The 18,386-nt window shown below is 59.4% G+C and overlaps 1 protein-coding gene across 25 annotated transcripts; it reads right to left on the reverse strand.

Moving 5' to 3' along the window:
* Positions 1-861: 861 nt before the first annotated feature.
* Positions 862-18,034, reverse strand: CEP131 (centrosomal protein 131). 25 transcript variants are annotated; one of them, XM_074607681.1, is made up of 28 exons: positions 18,005-18,030; positions 16,233-16,522; positions 15,135-15,220; positions 14,559-14,614; positions 14,248-14,362; positions 13,716-13,834; positions 13,115-13,228; positions 12,855-13,004; positions 12,344-12,461; positions 11,447-11,563; positions 10,262-10,430; positions 10,012-10,112; positions 9,713-9,895; positions 9,127-9,318; positions 8,863-9,000; positions 8,165-8,290; positions 7,948-8,064; positions 6,439-6,468; positions 5,179-5,281; positions 4,646-4,847; positions 4,253-4,360; positions 3,931-4,048; positions 3,690-3,764; positions 3,467-3,609; positions 3,050-3,227; positions 2,753-2,949; positions 1,244-1,304; positions 862-1,144 (listed from the first exon to the last, which is right to left on the reverse strand). In XM_074607681.1, exons 5-28 carry the CDS (start codon positions 14,350-14,352, stop codon positions 1,070-1,072), a joined length of 3,039 nt encoding a protein of 1,012 aa, XP_074463782.1. In that variant the 5' UTR covers positions 14,353-14,362; positions 14,559-14,614; positions 15,135-15,220; positions 16,233-16,522; positions 18,005-18,030; the 3' UTR covers positions 862-1,069. The 25 variants fall into 25 exon arrangements, with proteins under 25 accessions (XP_074463782.1, XP_074463772.1, XP_074463771.1 ...); XM_074607671.1 differs by lacking the exon at positions 14,559-14,614 and having other exon boundaries at positions 10,012-10,094; positions 18,005-18,034; XM_074607670.1 differs by lacking the exon at positions 14,559-14,614 and having other exon boundaries at positions 9,127-9,321; positions 10,012-10,091.
* Positions 18,035-18,386: the final 352 nt, after the last annotated feature.

The following is an 18,386-nucleotide window of genomic DNA, read 5'->3' on the forward strand; positions in this document are numbered from 1 at the left end:
AGCCGCAGGCAAGAGCCCACACAAGGACAAATGCCAGTGCTGGGAAGCAGCCGAGCTCCTCCGCACGGTGACAAAGGGTCCCTCTGCCCCTCACCCTGCAGTTCTACATCACAGCAAGGTCTCCCTGACCACTTCTCCCCCAGGAAGAAAGGGGCTCCAGCACCGCCGCCGTGTCCCACCACCCACCAGGCGAGCGCAGGGTGGATGGGAAAGACCCTGGGACTGGGACGAGCAAACATCTGCTCGCCCCCCACGCCGAGCCCCGGCCTCCTTGGAGGGAAAAGGCTGCATAGGAGCAGTCGCACGCTCCCTGCCGAGAGGAAACAGATGCCGCCGGCCCGGCCCAGGCATTTCCCGTCGCTGTCAGGGAGTGCTGAGAGATTTGCAGGTAGCAGAGGCTGCGGGATCACTTCCTGCCCCGGCCGTGCCTCCCCGCACCATCCTGGATGTCTCGGTTTAGAAGGGGATGCGAGGCGCAGAGCTGGGCACCGTCAGAGCCCGCACCCACATGTCGGGCTGCGGGGCGACAGCTGCCACGGCCACCCATCCCTCATCAGCCGGGGGGAGTGCGGGGCCTCAGCGCAGCCCCCCACCTCAAAATCTCCAACTGCTCCTGAGGAGGCTTCTGACGCCCAGCTCAGCCCTGGCCCACAGGTCCCACCACGGGGAAGGTCTCAGGACGCAGGAACACGGGGTAGGAAGGGTCTGGCGGCCGCTTGCACCACGAGGAAGAGCAGCTTGTGCCCCAGCACGGATACGCGCAGGGAGGGACAAATCCACCAGCGAATAAAAAGAAGTCATGGATGCCAGTGGGACAGAGTCCCCCGCTCCCCCAGGGGACACAGACAGGACAGGAACGGCTGTAGAAACCAGCGCAGATTTATTGCTAAAACACAACCACCGGACACCTGAAGGCTGCCGAGTGCCCTGGCAGGGCCCACCGCAGCCGTGCCGGGACCAGGCTCTGAAAAACGAGGGCAGAGGGAGGGCAGGGGGAGCCTGACCCCAGCCCCACGCACATGGGTGTCTGCTCCCCCCACGGCCCCCCCAGCCCTGCACGGCAGGACGCTCAGTTGTTGGCCAGCAGCTGCTTTCGCTGTTGCTCGAGCAGGGCTTCCAGGCGGTCGGCTCTCTGCACAGCCGCCTGCAACAGAGCACACGAGAGGCAGAGCTGGCTGCACCCGGGGCAGAGCCACAGCCCGAGGGGCAGGGGGGGCCGGGGCCCACTGCCCCCCTCACTCACTTCGTACTGCTTCCGAAGGCTGCTCACGCTCTCCTCCTTCCTCGCCACCGCCGTCTTCACCCTGAGCAGACGAACAGAGAGGCTGAGGACCCCCTCCCCAGTGCCCAGCCCCAAATACCGGGCTGGCCCGGTGCCCCGGGGGGGTGATTTCAGCCCCTCTCCCCCCGCCCGGCACACTGCAGCAAGCCAAGGAGCAGCAGCTCTGGGCTCGAGGTGCCATTACACACCAGAATCACCTTTATTCCCTTGCCGAGTGTACATAGTTTGTATCAAGTCAGCTACAGGAAGAAGGGGCCATTAGCTTCACAAGACTTAATTAATTAACAGGACCACAGGGAGGGGATTTTAAGTTTCTTCCCATTTCTCAAGCCCACAGTTGCTGCCTCATGGCTGCACTCTTCCCCACGGCTCTCAGAGCCCCAGACCTTCTGCCTTTCAACCTTTGCCAGGCTGTACGTAAGGGACGGAAGGGGAAAGAGGATCCTTGTTATCTCATACTTAAGGTATGATCCTGGCTCTCAGAGTGAGTGCGAATCACTCAGGAGGATCCAGGAAAGCCAGTGAGCTCCATGTGCTCATACAACAGCCGCTCGTTACAGCTGGTGGCGAGCAGGCCCGTACAGACACCGACCGGAGGGACGGCTCTGCACCACGCAGGAGCATTAGCACAGGGCTCTGCCCCACGCAGAAAGAGCTCCCGCAGGGGACAACGCGCTTCCCCTTCCGATTCTCCTTTCATTTGCAAAATGCCTCCCCCGCAGGCAGACTCGAGGGAAGAGGAAGCCTTACATCCCTGCCTGACGCTGAGCCCAGCTCCCAGCACCATCTCCCCACTGAGCGCAGGATGGAGCTGAGCCCCACAGTGCCAGAGCCCTGCATGCAAGCACAGCCCCTGCTCCCTGCGAACCAGGTGTTGGTGCAGGGACAGCCAAGGTCCCTGGCACATCTTGGGGATGTCACAGCTGCCCTTGACCTCTGCAGCTGTGCAGCGGCCAGCCGAGCCCTGACCCAGCAGCAGGCTGCTCCCTCCCCTACGCTCAGAGGAGGGAATGAGTCGCCTGGCCCCTCTTGGAGCAGCAAATCTGCAGAGGACGATGCCGTGGCTGCAGTCACAGGCATCGTGTGCTCCCCAGGAGCTGACCATGAGCCCGGCCGGCTCACAGTGCTCCTGCCAGGGAGGCACCGCAGACGGAGCTGTGCACCACTGGTCTCTCCTGGCAGCAGTCCTCACACTGCTCCAGCTGCTCACCCCGCACTCGTGTCCTCCAGGCACACAAGGGAGCAGCCCCCCTGGGGACAGGATGACACAGAGCAGGCTAGAAGTCACAAGGGCCAGAGGATTCACAGCGGCTGAGCAGGCAGCCAGCTCGGGTGAGACTCTGCTGCCCATTTCGCCCTGACAGGACTGGAAGCCATGCCTGAGGACGCAGCACTGCGGACATGCTCTGGAAACACACCCCAGGCCAGCTCTGCAGCCACAGCCCCAGCTATGAGCCCAGGCAGCCTCACCTCCTGTGAACCTCCTCCAGCTCTTTGTCCTTCTCCCGCACTACCCTGTCCAGCTCCAGGCGCTGCCGGGCTCTCATCTCCACCATCTCCGCCTTTAGCCGCTTGTTCTCCTCCTCTGTCCCCATCAGCCTGTCAGTGAACTCCTGCCGGATCACTTCTGCCAGGCTGCTCCGCTCCTGGGCCAGTTGGTCCCTCACCTGCAGCAGGGCAAAGAGGTGTCATCAAGGTGCTGACAGGCACAGGGTAACGCAGGGGGACAGAGACAGGCAGGGCACGGAGCAGGGAGAGCTCACCCACCTTCTGGATCTCCTCCACCTCCTGCTCCTTGTGCTTCAGCAGGCCCTGCAGACGAATGCTCTCCCCTTCCAGCTCTGCCAGCCGCCCCTTCAGCTCATTGCAGCGCTCCTGCAGCTTCCGCTCAGACCGCTCCAGTTCCTGGAACTCTACCTCGTACTTGTCTCGGATCCTTTTAATCCTAACAGGAGAGAAGGCCAGGCAGCCTGGCTCAGCAGGAACCATCCCCAGCCACCTTCGTGCTGCAGGAGGGACCACGACAGTGCAGCAAGGGGAGGGATCTGCCCCACAGGAGTTCCACAGCTGTTTCCTCAGTAAGAGATAAACTTCACCCCTGCGAGCCGCTCCTTCCTGCACTAACACTGCTCACAGACTCAAAAAGCTGTGACTCGAAGGCTCCCTCCCCGTTCTCCCCCCTACCTGTTCTCTGCTGCCCTCTCACACTCCTCCTTGGCTGAGGACATGTCGGCCTCCAGGCGCTGGATCACCAACTCTATCTCTTTGTCTCTCTCCTTCCTCATCTCCTCCCGCAGCTCCCGCTCCCGGGAGAGCAGCCAAGCTTCCTGGGGACAGAGATGGCAAACACTGCCTTGAGACCTCCCTTCCCCAGGCACCTCTGGAGAAGGGCAGCCCTTGCTGTTACCTCCTTCTTCACGTAGTTTGCCTCCCAGGCCTGCTTCTCAATCTCCAGCCGCTCCTTCAGCACCTTCACTTCTGCCTGTGGAGAGACACAACCGCTCAGCTCCAGCAGCTGTGGCATCACGCCCATAGAATATGGGGCTCAGTGGTGCCAGCAAGAGTCACCGCAGCCACGTGCTGGAGGACTGGACTGCTTGCACCCCAGAACGGCAATCCAGGGCCCAGAAATGCAGGGAAAACCAGACCTGATGTCGCCTCTCCTGCTCCTCCTTCTCCTTTGTGTACTCCTCCTTCAGCGCCCTGGTGACAGCCGAGCTGCTGGCCTCCAGCTGCTGCCGCAGCTCCTCCGCCTCCGCTCTCTGCCTGCCCGCACAGACCGCAGCTCCCAACGTCAGTGCCGGCTCAGCCTCGCCACCCCCTCCTCAGGCTGCTCCCCCTTGGCCCACCTCAAACACCAGCCCTCTTCCCACCAGAGCCTGGCATGGGGAAACCAGCCCCACTGCTCCCAAGCTCAAGGCTGCCTCCAGCCCTTGACTATCACGAGGGCCTGGCTGCTAGCCCTCTCACCTGGCCGCTTGCTGGCTGAGCCGCTCCTTCTCCTCGGCCACCTCCGCGTAGAGCCGGCGCCGCTGCTGCTGCAGCGCCTGCTCCTCCTGCTCCAGCTGCTGTTCACACCTGCGGGGCAGAGCAGCCTCAGGGATGTGCCTGGCTTTGGGTGTTCATATGCCTCCATCCTGCACCATCCCATCCCTTCCACAGTCAAAAAGGGGTTGGTCTGACTCTAGAGGATGCCCCTGATTCACCAGCATCTTCCACCTTAGGCTGGTGGAAAGAAAGAGGCTGCTCCTCATGGATATTAACTGCTGCAAATATTGGGAACCCTCTGGCACGTAGGTGGTGGACACCACCCCCATGCTGTGAGCCCCAAACCACCCTCAAGCCTCCCCCATGATGATGTACCGCTGCCGGGCCAGCTCCCTCTCCCGCTGGCTCTGCTCCTCTTTCTCCCGCTCCAGCAGGTCCCGCAGCTCCTCTGCCTGCCGGCCATAGTGCTGGGCAGCCCGCTCATCCGACTGCAGCAGCTCGGCCTCATGAAGCTTCTTCAGCTTCCTGATGTCTTGCCTGTGCTTCGCGATGAGCTTCTGGATCTCTGGCTCCAGCCCTGGGGCAGCAGGAAGGACAGTTATCGCTCGGCCTTGGGACTGTCCGGACCCCAACACTGGTGCCCTTGGCCCTGGCCAGCTGGCAAGGAGGCTGCGAACACATCAGCTAGCAAGGAGGGGCTGGTAAGAAAGTGGGGGCGAGTATGCACGGGCTTTCTTACCCTCTAGCATCTGCCTCTACCAAACACAGGGAGCAGAGTCTGCCCACACTGAGCAGCTCTTCCCCAGGCTGTCAGCAGCTTCTGCAGACACATCCCTCTCCTGGACCAGCACAGACATGACCGCTGTACCAGCCCGACTCCAGCCACCACCGAGGGAATGTGCCAGTACCTTTCACGGTGATTTCTTTGATCTTTTTGGTTTTCTCATCAATCCACTTCTCCCGCTTGATTTTCTCGGTTGCGCTCATCAGTTCCTTCAGTTTCTTAATCTCCTGCTTGGAAGCAAACGGGAGAACTTCAGAGACAAGCTAGGGGAGAAAACCCCTGTTAGCCTGGGAGCCTGGCTGTTGAGAGGGAAGATGCAGGCAAAAGCAGACGGTCTGAGCTGCGCACAGACAATTCGCACAGCCCCGGCCAGGCATGTTCTCCCAGTCCAGAGAAGCAGCTGTACACTCTCCCCGTGCCTTCTCCTCTCTCTCACAGGATGGGGCTGCTGCTGCCCCACAGACCTTGAGCACGGGGGAAAAGAGCAAAACCCTTGGGAAAGCACTCGCTGGCTGAGACAACAGAGCCCCTGTGGAGAGAGGGCAACTGGGGCCACTGATGGTCCTTGCGTGTAGGTCAGTCCATCTGTCAGCAGACGCAGGGTCATGCATGAAGCTGCTTCCTTCTCCACCCTTCCCTCTCCCTGGCATGGAAGACCCTCCAGCAGGAGGGCAGACAAACAGATGGGCAGGGACACCCCCCAACACTGCGGTACCACTGCAGACCAAGCTCCTGCGGCACCCCAAAACTCATCAAAGACTTGGAGGCCGCACAGCCGCTGCTCTCGCTTCCTCCTCTAGCTGCGTTTACCTCCTCCGCCCTCCTCTCCAGCAAAAAGGCTGGAGAAACACCCAGGCCCTGCTGCCCATGGAGCTCTTCCCAGCACTCCCATTGGCAAAAGCCGGTTGAAGCACTCAACCATGTACTTTGGTGCTGGGGCTTCTGGTGAGAAAGGCACTGGCCAACAGAGAGCCCAGCCTGGCCAGAAATGCGTCCATTTCGACACAGGCAGATGACGACCATGTGCAGGACGTGGGGACATGTCACAGCTCTGGAGGACATGTGTGTGGCAGGACACCCAATGGCCGCTGTGTGGAGAGGAGCAGATAGTAGCAGCGGGCCGCCCGCACAGCCCAGGACTCACTCTTAGGGGAAAAAGAGGGCAGGAAAATTGTCATGGGAAGACAGGGACAGCCTGAAAGCAGCAGCGGAGAACATGGCCTGGGGAGACAGGGTGGAGGGGCTCCTTCACGGGGCTGACCCTGCTGCTGAGCAGGGAGCTCCCAGCCCAGCCCTGCTGCCTGCAGGCCCTGCGGAGCCAGAGCATGTCAGGGCGCAAGAGCAGAAGGGCAAGGCACAGAAAAAGAGCAAAGACCACAATTACCTCGCAAAAGGGGCCCAAAGTGCGCCAGACCTGGGGAGAAAAAAAGGAGGGGATGGAGAGAGAATGGGAATTGCAGTCACGGGGGAGTAGCGAGATGGGAGGGGAGAGGCAAAACCAAACAGCCGTGTGTACGTGAGTCCAGGGACAGGGCAGAGAGAAGGGCAGGGGAGCGAGGGAAGGAACAGCCCAACCAGGCAGTTACACAGATGTGCCAAGGGCCCGGCAGCACCGCTGGCAATCGCAGCTCTGGGACAGAGGCAAAGCCAGCCCTGCTGGGGAGCGTGCCACATGGTGGGGACCTGCTCTGGCAATCAGGGGACCCCCACGGGGACAAACATCCCCCGCCATGCAGAGGAAGCAGGGACCCCTATAGCAGAGCCCAGAACAGGAACAACAAAGGGGCCAGAGAGCAGAGACGGGCTCCTGGACCATTCCCACCGCTGCTGCCCTGCTGCGAGCGAGAGGTAGGAGAGGCACCTCCTCTGCCCCGCGCAGGCTGCAGCAGCAAAACCAGCCCCGTCCCTCCACAGGATGGGGCCCCTGCAGGCACCAAGTACAGCAATATTGCGCTGGCTTCTTTCTCTCAGCTGGGCTCAAAACTCAGGCAAAGTGAGCCAAGCGAGCCTTCGCTTTGTTTGCATGAGGGTGTCTGTCTGCACAGGCTCAGACTGGCGCAAACGCCTGCCCCGCTCCAGAGCCCTGAGCACGAGCTCGGCTGCAAGGCCAAGGGCGAGCAGGGACATGGGCAGCAGAGCCAGGATGAGCCGCGTGGCCGAGCTGTGTGCGAGCCAGCGGCGCTGCCTCCCTGCCAGCCCCGACACAGGGCGAGCCGAGCTGTCTCCATCTGTGGGAGAGGGAGCTCTCTGCACGGTCCCGAGGGAAGCTCCAGACAGCTCCCAGGAGCAGGCAGCACATCCTCACCGGGGAAACAGCCCTCTGTGTGTTTGGGTGCTGGTCAGGCCCAGCAAAACCCACAGAGGTCTGTTACCATTGCTTAGACACTCCACGTTCCTTTACAATCTTGTCCCCATTCATCTCTGAGAGGATCCCCGCTCCTGCAAAGGGGGCTGGAAGTCACCCAGCTCAGGAGGATATGGCCACAAGTACAAATTCCTCGGGTTTGTGCCAGCGCCTGCTTTCACCTCTGCCAAAACAAGATCCCCTGGTCATCCCCCAGCCGGGGAAGAGCTCTGTCCACAGCAGGGTGTGTGGGAAGGGTCTTTCCAAGCAGAGCCCCCAGGAGCTGGCACTGTCTCTTGGTCAGTCCCATGCACCTGGCTTTTGGCAGCAGAGGACAGCAACCACTTGGGAAGCCAGGACACAGCTCTGCGGGTGACATGGACCTTCTGTGCACAGAGAATGGCTTCCCAGAAGAACTGGGCCCCACCGAGGTGAGAGAGACTGTACTGCTCTGGGCAGAGGCCCCACTTGAGCAAAACCAACCAACTCTGGCCGTGGCACTTCTCTTCCCCTCCCCTCCTGGCCCCCCCACCTTCCCCATCCCCTCACCAACTCGTGCTGCTCCTGCATTTGGGTGATCTTCTTGCCGTACTTCTGGTCCACTTGTTTCAGCTCAGCTACCACAGCCTCACACTTCTCACTCAGCACCTTCTTATCATCAATGAGCTGGACAGGGTGAAGAAAAGGCATTGGGCAGCTGGGCAGGGTAGAGCCACCTCAGCTTCTGGCTTCAGAAGCATCAGTCTGAGTTGGGATGAGAAATTACCTGGTCAATGAAGGCCAGATGCCTCTGGATAGCTGCCTCGTACTGCTCCCTCTGCAGCCTGAGCTGGTGGCCAAGCTCCTTCTCAGTCTGTTTGACATGCCGGACAGTCAGTTCCCTCTGCTGAGCCTTTTGGAGGTAGGGAAGAAATAGACAGAAGACACTAAGAGGAAGAAGTTACGCTAGCTCCACCATGTGTACAGGAGAGAACTACTGAACCTGGAAGGCACTGTCAGGCCAGAACAAGGAGGAACAGAGCTAAACCGAAGTCCCTAGTTCTCACACCTCCTGCCCCCGGCAAGAACACCCAAATCCCCATGGGACAGAAGAAAAGCGAGTTCAGCCCATGTCCTGACCAAGGGGTTTTGGACCAGCCAGGCACCTGCCAGGGAGGGGAGTTTGAAGATGCCTTTCAAATCAGGGGGGCAGCAAGGAGAAATCTGAGAGAAGCCCACACCAGACTGGGAAGAGCCTTGCAGGTCTTTTCCATGCTAACAGCAACCGGGACTGTGACATGCCCGGCAGCCTCTGGCTCCTTGGCACTAGCCCTGGGAGTGCTGCAGTACGTTGCTGGGGACACAGATGGGAAGCCCTATTTGCAGAGCCCTGATCTTGTGCTTCAAAGGCACTGCTCCCAGAAACATCTGCTAAGGGCTCTTGGTCTTCATTCCCCAGCAAGCAAGCACATCTGGTGCACACACCAGGGCTGTCTGCAGCAGGCTGATGGCTCGCTTCTTCTCCTCCACTTCCAGCTTCAGCCTCATGATGGAGCTGGTGACCTCCGTGGCAACAGCCGATGCCTGCTCCAAGTGAGCCAGCTCCTCTTCCGAGAGGAGACCCTGCCACAGCGGAAAAACGCTATTAAAAGGGGATGGGGACCGCCTGGAACCAGGACAAGGAGACGGGAGACCCTTCCCACCAGGGTCTTGCACCACCTCTCCACCACCTCTTGCTTCAGCCCTCACCTCCCGCTGCGTGGCCGAGGCAGCCGACCTGGGCCTCTCCTGTTCCGACTTCTCCATCTCATCCAGGAAACTGATAATGCTTTGGAGCTTGGCCTCTGAGAGCAGGGCCCCGTCCTCAGGGACCCCCGGGGAGTGGTTCAGCTTCCCAAACTTCTCCAAGTTATCAGCAGTCAGGGAATTGGAGCTGGGCTCCTGCTGGGAAGACACAACTGTGAATGAGCACCCAGGGGAAGGCTCGGGAGAAGAGGTGCTGGGTCTTCTCCATCACTGGAGCCCAGTCCTCCCCCTGCACCCTAGTAAGCAGCCTTGTGTGTTAGCACACACAGCAGTGTGCTAACCCCACTCCCGCCACAGCCATCACATAGTTTTGCTCCTCCTTGTGGATGCCTAAGCCCTGGCTGCATCAAATTCCCCCCTGGCTGCACCAAACCCCTCTGCTGCCTTCTCTGGCAGTGAATCAGCTGTGTTTCTCACCTTCCACCACCCAGCAAGCGCTGGGAGAAGGCAGACCATAGGGGAACCTGCTCCCACCAGGCAGCCGTTGCTGTCAGAGGGTGGATGCAACTGGCCTCAGCCCTCTGCTTACCCCATCTACCCAGGCATATCTGTCCTTCTTGAAGAGCTTTGGTGGGGGAAGCAGCTCTGGTTCTTCCTCCAATAGCCTAAGTGTGTCCAGCAGCTCATTGAGAGTGACCTTGGACTGAGCCCTGCTGACAGCAGTCACCACCGTCTCCAGATCTTCACCACCCGTCTCTCTGGAGCTCACATCCTAGAGGAGATGACAATGCACCTTGCAGTACAAGAGTTTGCCGGATCTCCCCAGAAGTTAACAAAGGCTCCAAAGCTGCCCCAGCAAGGATCCCCACGAGGTAAAGCCAGACTCACCTGCAGCTTGTCCTCTGCCCCAGGGTCTCGCGAGGGCATGGAGCCGAGGTCTGCGAGGCTGCTCTCTTCTGGCTCTGCAGCTACTGGATGGAAATTGACCTCTGCAGGAACCAGACTGTTCTCAGGCACTTGCAACCACCAGCCCCTTCGAAGCAGCTCCCCAGAGTGAGAACGGCTCCTCCACCCTCCTCCTTCCCCCTCATGTCACACGCTGCTCCAAAAGCATCAGAGACCCACAGAAGGGACTCACCAGCATTATTGGCTTTGGTGATGCTGCTGGCTGGACTGATGTTCCTTGCAGAAGCAGGTTTGGCAGGCTTCTTCTTTGCTACCCTTCTGCTCTCCTTCACCAGCACAAGCTCTTCTTCTGCCAAGCGCTTTGCATCCAAAGCCTTTTGGGCCCTTTTCTGGTGCAGTTCCTGTAGGGACAGACAGGCCATCAGCATCTTCCCCAGCACAGAGTGTGCTTTGCCACATACTTGCACTGCTTTAAGTGCTTAACAAGGGCCTGGGAGACAGCAACAACCCACAAACTTGCTGCTGAAGGGTTAACAAGGACAACTCTGGAGAAAGGGAAAGCATAGGAACAACAGCTCTACTCTTTGCTGCTCTGAGCAGAGGGGTGGCCAGGGTCTTGCCAGCTCCACATGTGAACAAGGACTGCTCACATGCCCCTGCGCAGTGTCCTTTGCTGCTCCGTAAAGGGCCTCCAAATCCCGAGGGCTGAGCACTGCACAGTGCAGTGACGCCGCAGTGCCCAGGGGGCTGCCTTAGCCGAGTTTTGGGAAGTCACTTAAGGCACAAGCATGTGCTTGCAAAGCTGTTGCAGCATTTTGCTGTCCTCCAGCTGCTCACTGCTGTGTCTCCTCTGACCCCCCCCGATGAAATACGATTCCATTTAGGGCAAAGAGAAACTGGGGTTTTAAAAAAATCTTCAGTGATACTGCAAGCCAACACGCAACTCCCTATAGTCTGTGCCAGCCCCTCATCTGTGCCCGAAGAGCAGAGGGAGCTGGAAGGACAGGGTGAAGATGAGGAGGTGCTTCCTGCCAGGAGGCACAGCACAGTGCTCAGCCCACCCCGGAGGGTCCCTGTTCCCGAGGAGGGTCCCCTTCCCAGGGGACTCTCGTCCTCGGCCACTCCGAGGAGCTGCAGTTACAGTCTCCCTGTTTCAGTGTGGTCACCCTTTCCCCGAGAACTAGATCGAAATCAGCACTGTCTTCACAAGCTCCGAATGAGCTGCCAAGGCTTGGCAGGAGCACAACGGAAAACCGCTCTATGGCACCTCCGTCTCCGTAGGGAGCACTCCATTTCCAAGGCTGACTCTAATTCTGCTTCATGCAAAGCCCCAAGAGATGCAGAGGAGAGGCCCTCTTGCTGCCTCACAAGAAGATGCCAACAAACTGGTCTCATGCAGGCCTTGCCTTCTCCCTACCTGGATGGCAGCACGTCGGGCCAGGCGCGCCTTCTCCTCTCGGATCTTCCGCCGTTCCTCATCCTTTCTCTCCTGCAAATCCAGGATATTCCCTTCCTCCATCCGCTGCTGCCTTTCCTTCCAGAGAGGACGGTCAAAATGTTACTGAGAGCCCTCCAGCACCCACCACCCACAGCAGAGAAGAGGAAAAAGGCACACAACCCCTGAGGTCACCCCATACCCAGGCTTTCCATCCCCCCAATCCTCCCCTCTGTGCAGGTAGAGAGTCCTCAGAATAGCTCCACTTTAGAACAGCTTATTTTCTTTAGAAACTAAACGTAATTATTAGTCATCTGGGTCTGAAACCACCAAGGAGACGAGGCTTAAAAATAGACTCTCACATGCAAGAGTTATGGTACTCGTTGTTATTGGGATAAATAATTAAACACAAAGAAACACAAATAGCTGCAGATGACTCGTCACTCTCTAATGAGCCACTCGTTACGGATTCGCTACAACGAGCTGAGACAGGGTATCCCTTCTCTGGCCACGAGAGTGTCTGAGACAATAAGAATTCAGCAGGATTTGTGCTGCTACTGCCACGTGTCTGCCTGCTCACAGCTGAAGGGAGCTGGCAGACCAGAGCCATGCAGCGCTGAGCCCAGGGGCTCCTGGCCTAAACTCCCCCTGGAGCCAAAGCCATGCTCCCCCCCTGCACAGCCACCCATCTCCGCAGGGACATGACCCTCCCTAGCTCTCTGGACTGCAAGGGGCTGACTAGATACAAAGCCAGGGCCTCCTCAGGTCTTGGCTGGAGGGTCTGATGACTAAAGGGACCCAAATTCCCCTGCCAGCGAGGTGAACGGGACACCAGGGTGTCAGCACGGTGTGTGCTACAAGGCAGTGGACGGGACTGACCTCTCTTTTGGAAGCCAGCAAGCGCTCCAGAGCCGCTGCTCCCGCCCTGTGCCGTTGTGAGTGGCGTCGGTACCAGCGCTGGATGGTCACAGCGGCCAGGTTCACCCGCTGGATGAACCTGCGGGGGGAGGGACTGTCAGTGCAGCGCCAGGGTCCTCCTGGGCCACCAGCCGGGCAGCACCACCCCGTCCTGCTGCAGCAGAGAGTGGGCTGCTCACCGTGGCACCAGGATCTGTGCCGTCCCCTCACACCCTGACTCAACAAGGCCCTTTCCCGGGCTGACTTTTGGGGTGGAAGGAACTTGTGCCTTTGATGAGGACAACTCAAAGCACAGAGCCGAGTCACAGGGAGGGTAAATCAGCCACTGCGGGTGCAGAGAGGGGCCCTTCCCAAATCTGGAGCCCCGCAGGACAGGAACAAACCAGTACCAGCTCCCCTGGAGCTCACCCCTCTGCCTGGCACCCTCCTCCGGCCTCTTCCCACCAGCCATCACGCATCGGCTCCACCTCACCTCTCTGCCTCCTCCTCTGTCACCTCCTTCCTCCGGGGCTGGCTGCTGTTGTTGTTGCGGGTCATGATGTTATTGCTGGAGAAATTCTTCTGAGACTTCACAAAGCTGCTGCTTTCGCCATCCTCATTTGAGGTCGCTTTGACAACGTTGCTAAGGCAGAAGACGAAGCTACTTGGCACCATCCTGCCCCGTCCTGTGCCACATCTGCGCACGAACACGGGGTCAGCACAGCCTCCAAGCCAGGACCCCAGCACACTTACTTGAGGGAGCTGGGTGCCTGGTTGGAGCTTTTGGGTGCAGGACCCTTCTCAGTGGTGGAGTAGTTGTTGTGCACCATGGTGGTGACAGAGTTGCCCATCGCACCCTTGTTGCTCCTTTTGTGGAGAGAAGACAAGGTGTTAGGACTTGCTGGATCCAAAGGGGACAGCATGCACCAACGACAGCCGCTCCCTGCGTTGCAACCCTCAACCCAACCGTGACCGTCTGGAGCATTCCCAAGCTCGCTTCATAGGAGCTGTTACCTGACGCGCAGACAGACACGGCCTGAGCAGACCTAACAGCCCGCTGTTCAGGCTATTCTACAGGCAGCCTTGCCTTAAGTCTCTCCTAGCCCTGAAGGGTTTAAGTTTTACTCGTTCCCTTTCCTAGGGCAAGAGCAGCCTCTCCCACACACCCATCAAGCTCCTGTGCAACTTCCAAGCACATTCTGGCACACCATCATCAGTTTGCCCTGCACTTGACCTCCATGCACCAGCAGAGGCTGAGCACCAGCAGGAAAACACCTCCCTCTGCCCAGGTATTTTCTCCGTGTTAGTTCCTCCCCACACCAGACCGGCTCTGGTTAAGCGCCGCCTCTCCTACCTGTTGTTGGCAGTGAAGTTGGCTGCCAGGAGCACGGTGGCTTCTTTTTTCCTCATGCCTGCTGGTGGCTCAATACCGCGGGAGCTGGAAGGGCCCGGGAACACTCGCGGTTGATCATCCTGCCATGGAAACAGCAGGAGTAAGGGCAGGCAGGTGCCAACCCCATGTCCTCAAACACCACCCTTTTCCTTCACAAGCCAGTTTTTTCCCCATGCAAGAAACCTCTGCTTCATAGCACGGAGGCCTCGAGACTTTGCCTGCGCCTCTGCATGCCTCCACCAGAAGCCAGGAGCATGGAGGTGATGGGCCAAAAGCCCTGGGACCGAGACAAGGCCAATGAAGGCTAGAGGACCGGCCAAGCATGTTGGCCATTCAAACCATGTCAGCTTTGACTGCAGGCTGAGGAAGGACCAGCCTGGCCATCACAGATCCTTGGGTCTAAGGAAACCCTCCCACTCCACCAAACCCAGCCAACCTCTCAGCCAGGCAGAGGTGGCTTAGTCCACCTGCTCCAGGAGGCCACCGTCCTCACCAAGATGTTCCACGTGGTCTTCTTTTCCGGGGAGGTTTTACTCAGACTCGCAGGTTTCTTTCTTCCCCCAAAACCGCTCTCAAAGAAGGTCAGAAAGTCTCCCATCTGCTCTGAGCTTTAGCCCAAACCCAGGGAAGGCAGAGAGGAGGAGAGAACACGTGTTCTGGAGTTAATATTGCATGCAGACACACAGTAACAAGACAGCAATAGCACGGTTCCCATCCCGCACAGGCTGCTTCAGTGAGAAGCATGCTCTGATCGCAGCAGGGCACTCTAACAACACACACAGCACAGAGCCGAGGCACACCTACCGCCTGCCATTGCGACACAGGAGAAGGGATGGAGAATCATTACACAGCCATGAAATCTACGAATGATTCATTTTTATACAGAGCTTTAGATTTCAGCATGATGTGCAGAAATAGAATATATTGAAGGGATGGGCACAGAGCAACAAAAGAACGGAAAACTGTGATTCAGAGACAGCCCTAGGAGGTCACTGGAGACAGAAAGAGAATTTTTTGTCTCCTAACACAGTCCAGCTATGGTCTGTGGGGTCCAGGAGGGGCTGTTGTAATTGAACGGTCACATCCCTTGGAATTAAACTGAGTGTCTTTTGTGACAGAGGCTTCCCAGCCACAGAAATACACTCCATTTCCCAAATCCTAATCAAGTGACCTCCTCTCCAAAAAAATCCAAACAAAAACCCAGTCCTTGGCTTTCCAAGGCCAGGTTATAACCCCCGATGTGTATGACAGAGTTTAATGCACATTTTTTAAAGGCTCCGCTTCCCTCCCAAGATGAGAGGTCAGACAGATGGGTGCAGTTTCACACAGTCCCATCCACGGGACAGACAGACACACGTACGTTGGTGGCTGGAGCCATACCTGCGTGTGCTGTTCACCCGCTGGTTAACCTGGGTGGTGCTGTTGGACCTCCGGAGGTTGTTCATTGCCCGGGATCCTGCATCTTCCTGCAGAAGAGAGAGCTAAATTCAGCAGTGATGTTAAGGAGAAGCATGGGCAGGCAGAGCTGGGATGTCTGGCCTAGGCAGGCTTCCCCTGTGAATCAGGCATCCTAAAATAGCACTGCTGGCGGTGCTACCCTTCCACCCCCATCAACACAGCCCCAACATGATGTTTCCGATATCCCCACAGCTGCCAACCTCTCCTTGAGGCAGAGAGCAATGACACCTCACTCCCTCTCGGGCTCCCGCACTGCTGCTGAGCCAGCAGGAACGCATTCATTTGTGCAAGCTCCCCAGCCGAGAAGGGCTGTGATCGTTACCTGCCCTGGGAATGAGCACAAAGGAAGACTGCCAAAACAGCAGGGATTACTCAGCAAAGAGGGCAGAGACTGAATCTTAACAGAGCCCTGTAAGTACCTGGGGCTCATTCACTCTGCTGAAAAAACACTCATAGAAACACCACTTTGTGAGACCTCAAGAGTCCAGAGCTCCTGCTGACCCCGGCAGGAATGGAGGGTGCTCAGCAAGGAGCAGGCTGGGCCTGGAAACACCACAGCATCCGGCAGAAGATACCAGGAAATCAGGAGTTTCCAGAAGGAAGTCATCGCAGGGAGGTGAAGGGCAAGGAAGGGAAGGGTGAAGCCTGATGCTTCCCTGCCTGCCCTTCTGCATACGTTAAAGGGTCAAGAAGAGACCTGAAGAGCAGCCGATCAGATTTGGAGCAAGAGCACAGAGCTGCAGCACTAACTAACACCTGGACCAGCCCGATTCTGCCCTCCTGAAAGTGGTGCAGCTGCACTCCATTAATGCCACATGCTCCTGGGGGGAGGCAGGGCCCTCCCCAGTGCCACCTCCCACCCCAGGCTGTGCTTCAAAGCTCAGCCCGCAGGATCAGCACAGCCCAGCATTAGACAGCTGGCAGAGTGTCTGTGCAGCGAGGCATCCCGCAGCCCGTACACACACGTCTCCTGCCCTGAGCAGCAGGAGGGATGAAGGACCTCTCCTGCCCAGGACTCACCAGAGCATTCCTCTTCGGTTTGCCATCGGTGGTGACCGAGACGGAGCGTGCCACTTGCTTGGCAGGAGAGGCGCTGCTGGGGCGCCGCAAGACCGGCGCCGGGAGGCCCGTCAGGCTCAAATCCACGCTGCCAGAAGCGGCACCCTGGAAGGAGGAGCTGCTGCGGGTGCTCTTCATGCTCAAGCAGAGAGAAGGGGGTCTGGAAGCACAGCGCAGACGAAGTGAAGGCACAGCGAGCGCATCCAGCCTCGTGCAGCAAGGAAATCACACGTTCAGCTCCCAGCTTTGTCCTACAAATGCCAGCACACAGAGACGTAACCGTTTTCAAGTGGGACAAAACACTTTCCTCTGTATTCCCACATGCCAAATAACCTGAACACAAGGCCTGGAGAGGCTCCAGGTGAACCCCTCACAGCGCCCGAAAACAGCAGCCACCTCCTCACTGCTTTGACCTAACGCCCTGGCCAGCCAGCCCACGTCCCGCTGCCCCATTTACGGGCTGGGGCTCTCTCTTCAAAGCTAGCAGACTACTAACAGAGAGGGGAGAAGCCCCGCTCCCGACACCAGACTCCTTCACTGCATACAGGCTGTGGCTGCCAGAGGATGATGCGAGCCCAGAACAGCCCCTTCTGCTAAGGCCAGGTGTTCAGCTCACCCAGCGCCCTGCCTCAGGCAGCGATGCCGAAGAAGCAACTGGGCAGCTCCTGAGGGATCCTTCCCCCACCAGGCACTACCAATCTCTGCCAAGAAGCTGCTCAGAAGCAGACGTGCCCTCTCCGTGGGCACAGGGAGAGCTGAGCCCCCTTCCCAGCTCAGGAGGCGACACAATCCCGTTTACCCCTTTGCATTTCCTCCTGCCACAGCTTTGAACCAGGAGCTGTCGCTGTTCCCAGGCAAACGCCACCGTGACATCACTTTATTTCTTTACATACTGCTACCCAAACCATCCCTAAACCAATCTTCCCCCAGCAGGTCTGGTTTCACTCACACCCCTTGAGGCTCCACCAGAGACCTTGGCAATGCCTTGGCCTCACACAACCCGGGTAAACAAAAGGCTCTCGCTGGAAACCGCTGGGAAAACAGGGCTCAGGCCCAGAGTCCAGGCACAGGACATCCAAACGCAGGCCCCAGGCCCAAGCCTGGGCTGCAGATCCAAGCTCAGGCCCCCAAGCCTAGGACACCCCAGGCCCCCAAGGAGCAGGATGCCCCCAAATGCCAAGGCCCTGGCCTCCAAGCTCCCAGGCCCAGGACCCCCAGGTCCCAAGGGCCTGGCCCTCCAGTCGCAAAGCCCAGGACCCCCCCGGGGTTCCTATGGTCCAAGCCGCATGGCCCAGGACCCTCCAGGCCTCCAGCGTCCTGGCCACCCAGGACCCCAAGCCCCCAAGGCCCTGGCCCCCTCAGGCCTCCCATCCAGAACCCCAAGGCCCAAAACCCCCCAGGCGCCTGGCAGGAGGGGCAACATGGCTGAGGGACTCCAAGCAGTGGACCCGCACACACACCACCCCGCCCCGAGGACTACTGAAGGGCCGGGGCCTCGGGTGAGGCCGGGGGCCGGTGCCGGGGCTAAAGCCCCGGCCCCAGCCCCCGGCCTCACCCTCGGCGCTGCTCCCCTCGGCGCCCAGCTCCACCCCCTCCCCCCGGAAAGGGCCCCGGGGTCGCCCCGTACCCCCGTCCCGGTCCCTCCCGCCGGAGCAGGAGCAGGCCCCGGTCCCACCCGCCCCCACCCCGAACTCCCCTCAGGCCGCCCCGCGCCCGCTCCCGGCGCAGCCTACCGCCAGCGCGTGCCCCGCCCCGCCACAGCCATTGGGCGTGGGCGGCGGCGGCTGCCAATCGGAAGGGAGGGGCGGGGCGAGAGCCGGGGTTGGCTGAGGGGGGGAAGGGGCGGGGCCTGGGTAGGAGGGCGGGGCGAAGTCGGGAGGAGGGCGGGGCCTATGGAGGGGAGAGCCATAGGGAGGGGGGCGAGAGGCGGGGCCAGGAGTGGAGAGGGGCGGGGCATGGCGGAGGAGGGCGGGGCCTATGGAGGGGAGAGCCATTGGGAGGAGGCAGTGGGCGGGGCCAGGAGGGAGAGGGGGCGGAGCCTGGATGAGGAGGGCGGGGCTTACCCCTAGGGGCAGAGGGGAGCTGAATGGAAGGTCCAGCCGTGGGGCAGGGGAA

This window comes from Larus michahellis, chromosome 14 (assembly GCF_964199755.1).
Source record: "Larus michahellis chromosome 14, bLarMic1.1, whole genome shotgun sequence".
Lineage (NCBI taxonomy): Eukaryota > Metazoa > Chordata > Aves > Charadriiformes > Laridae > Larus > Larus michahellis.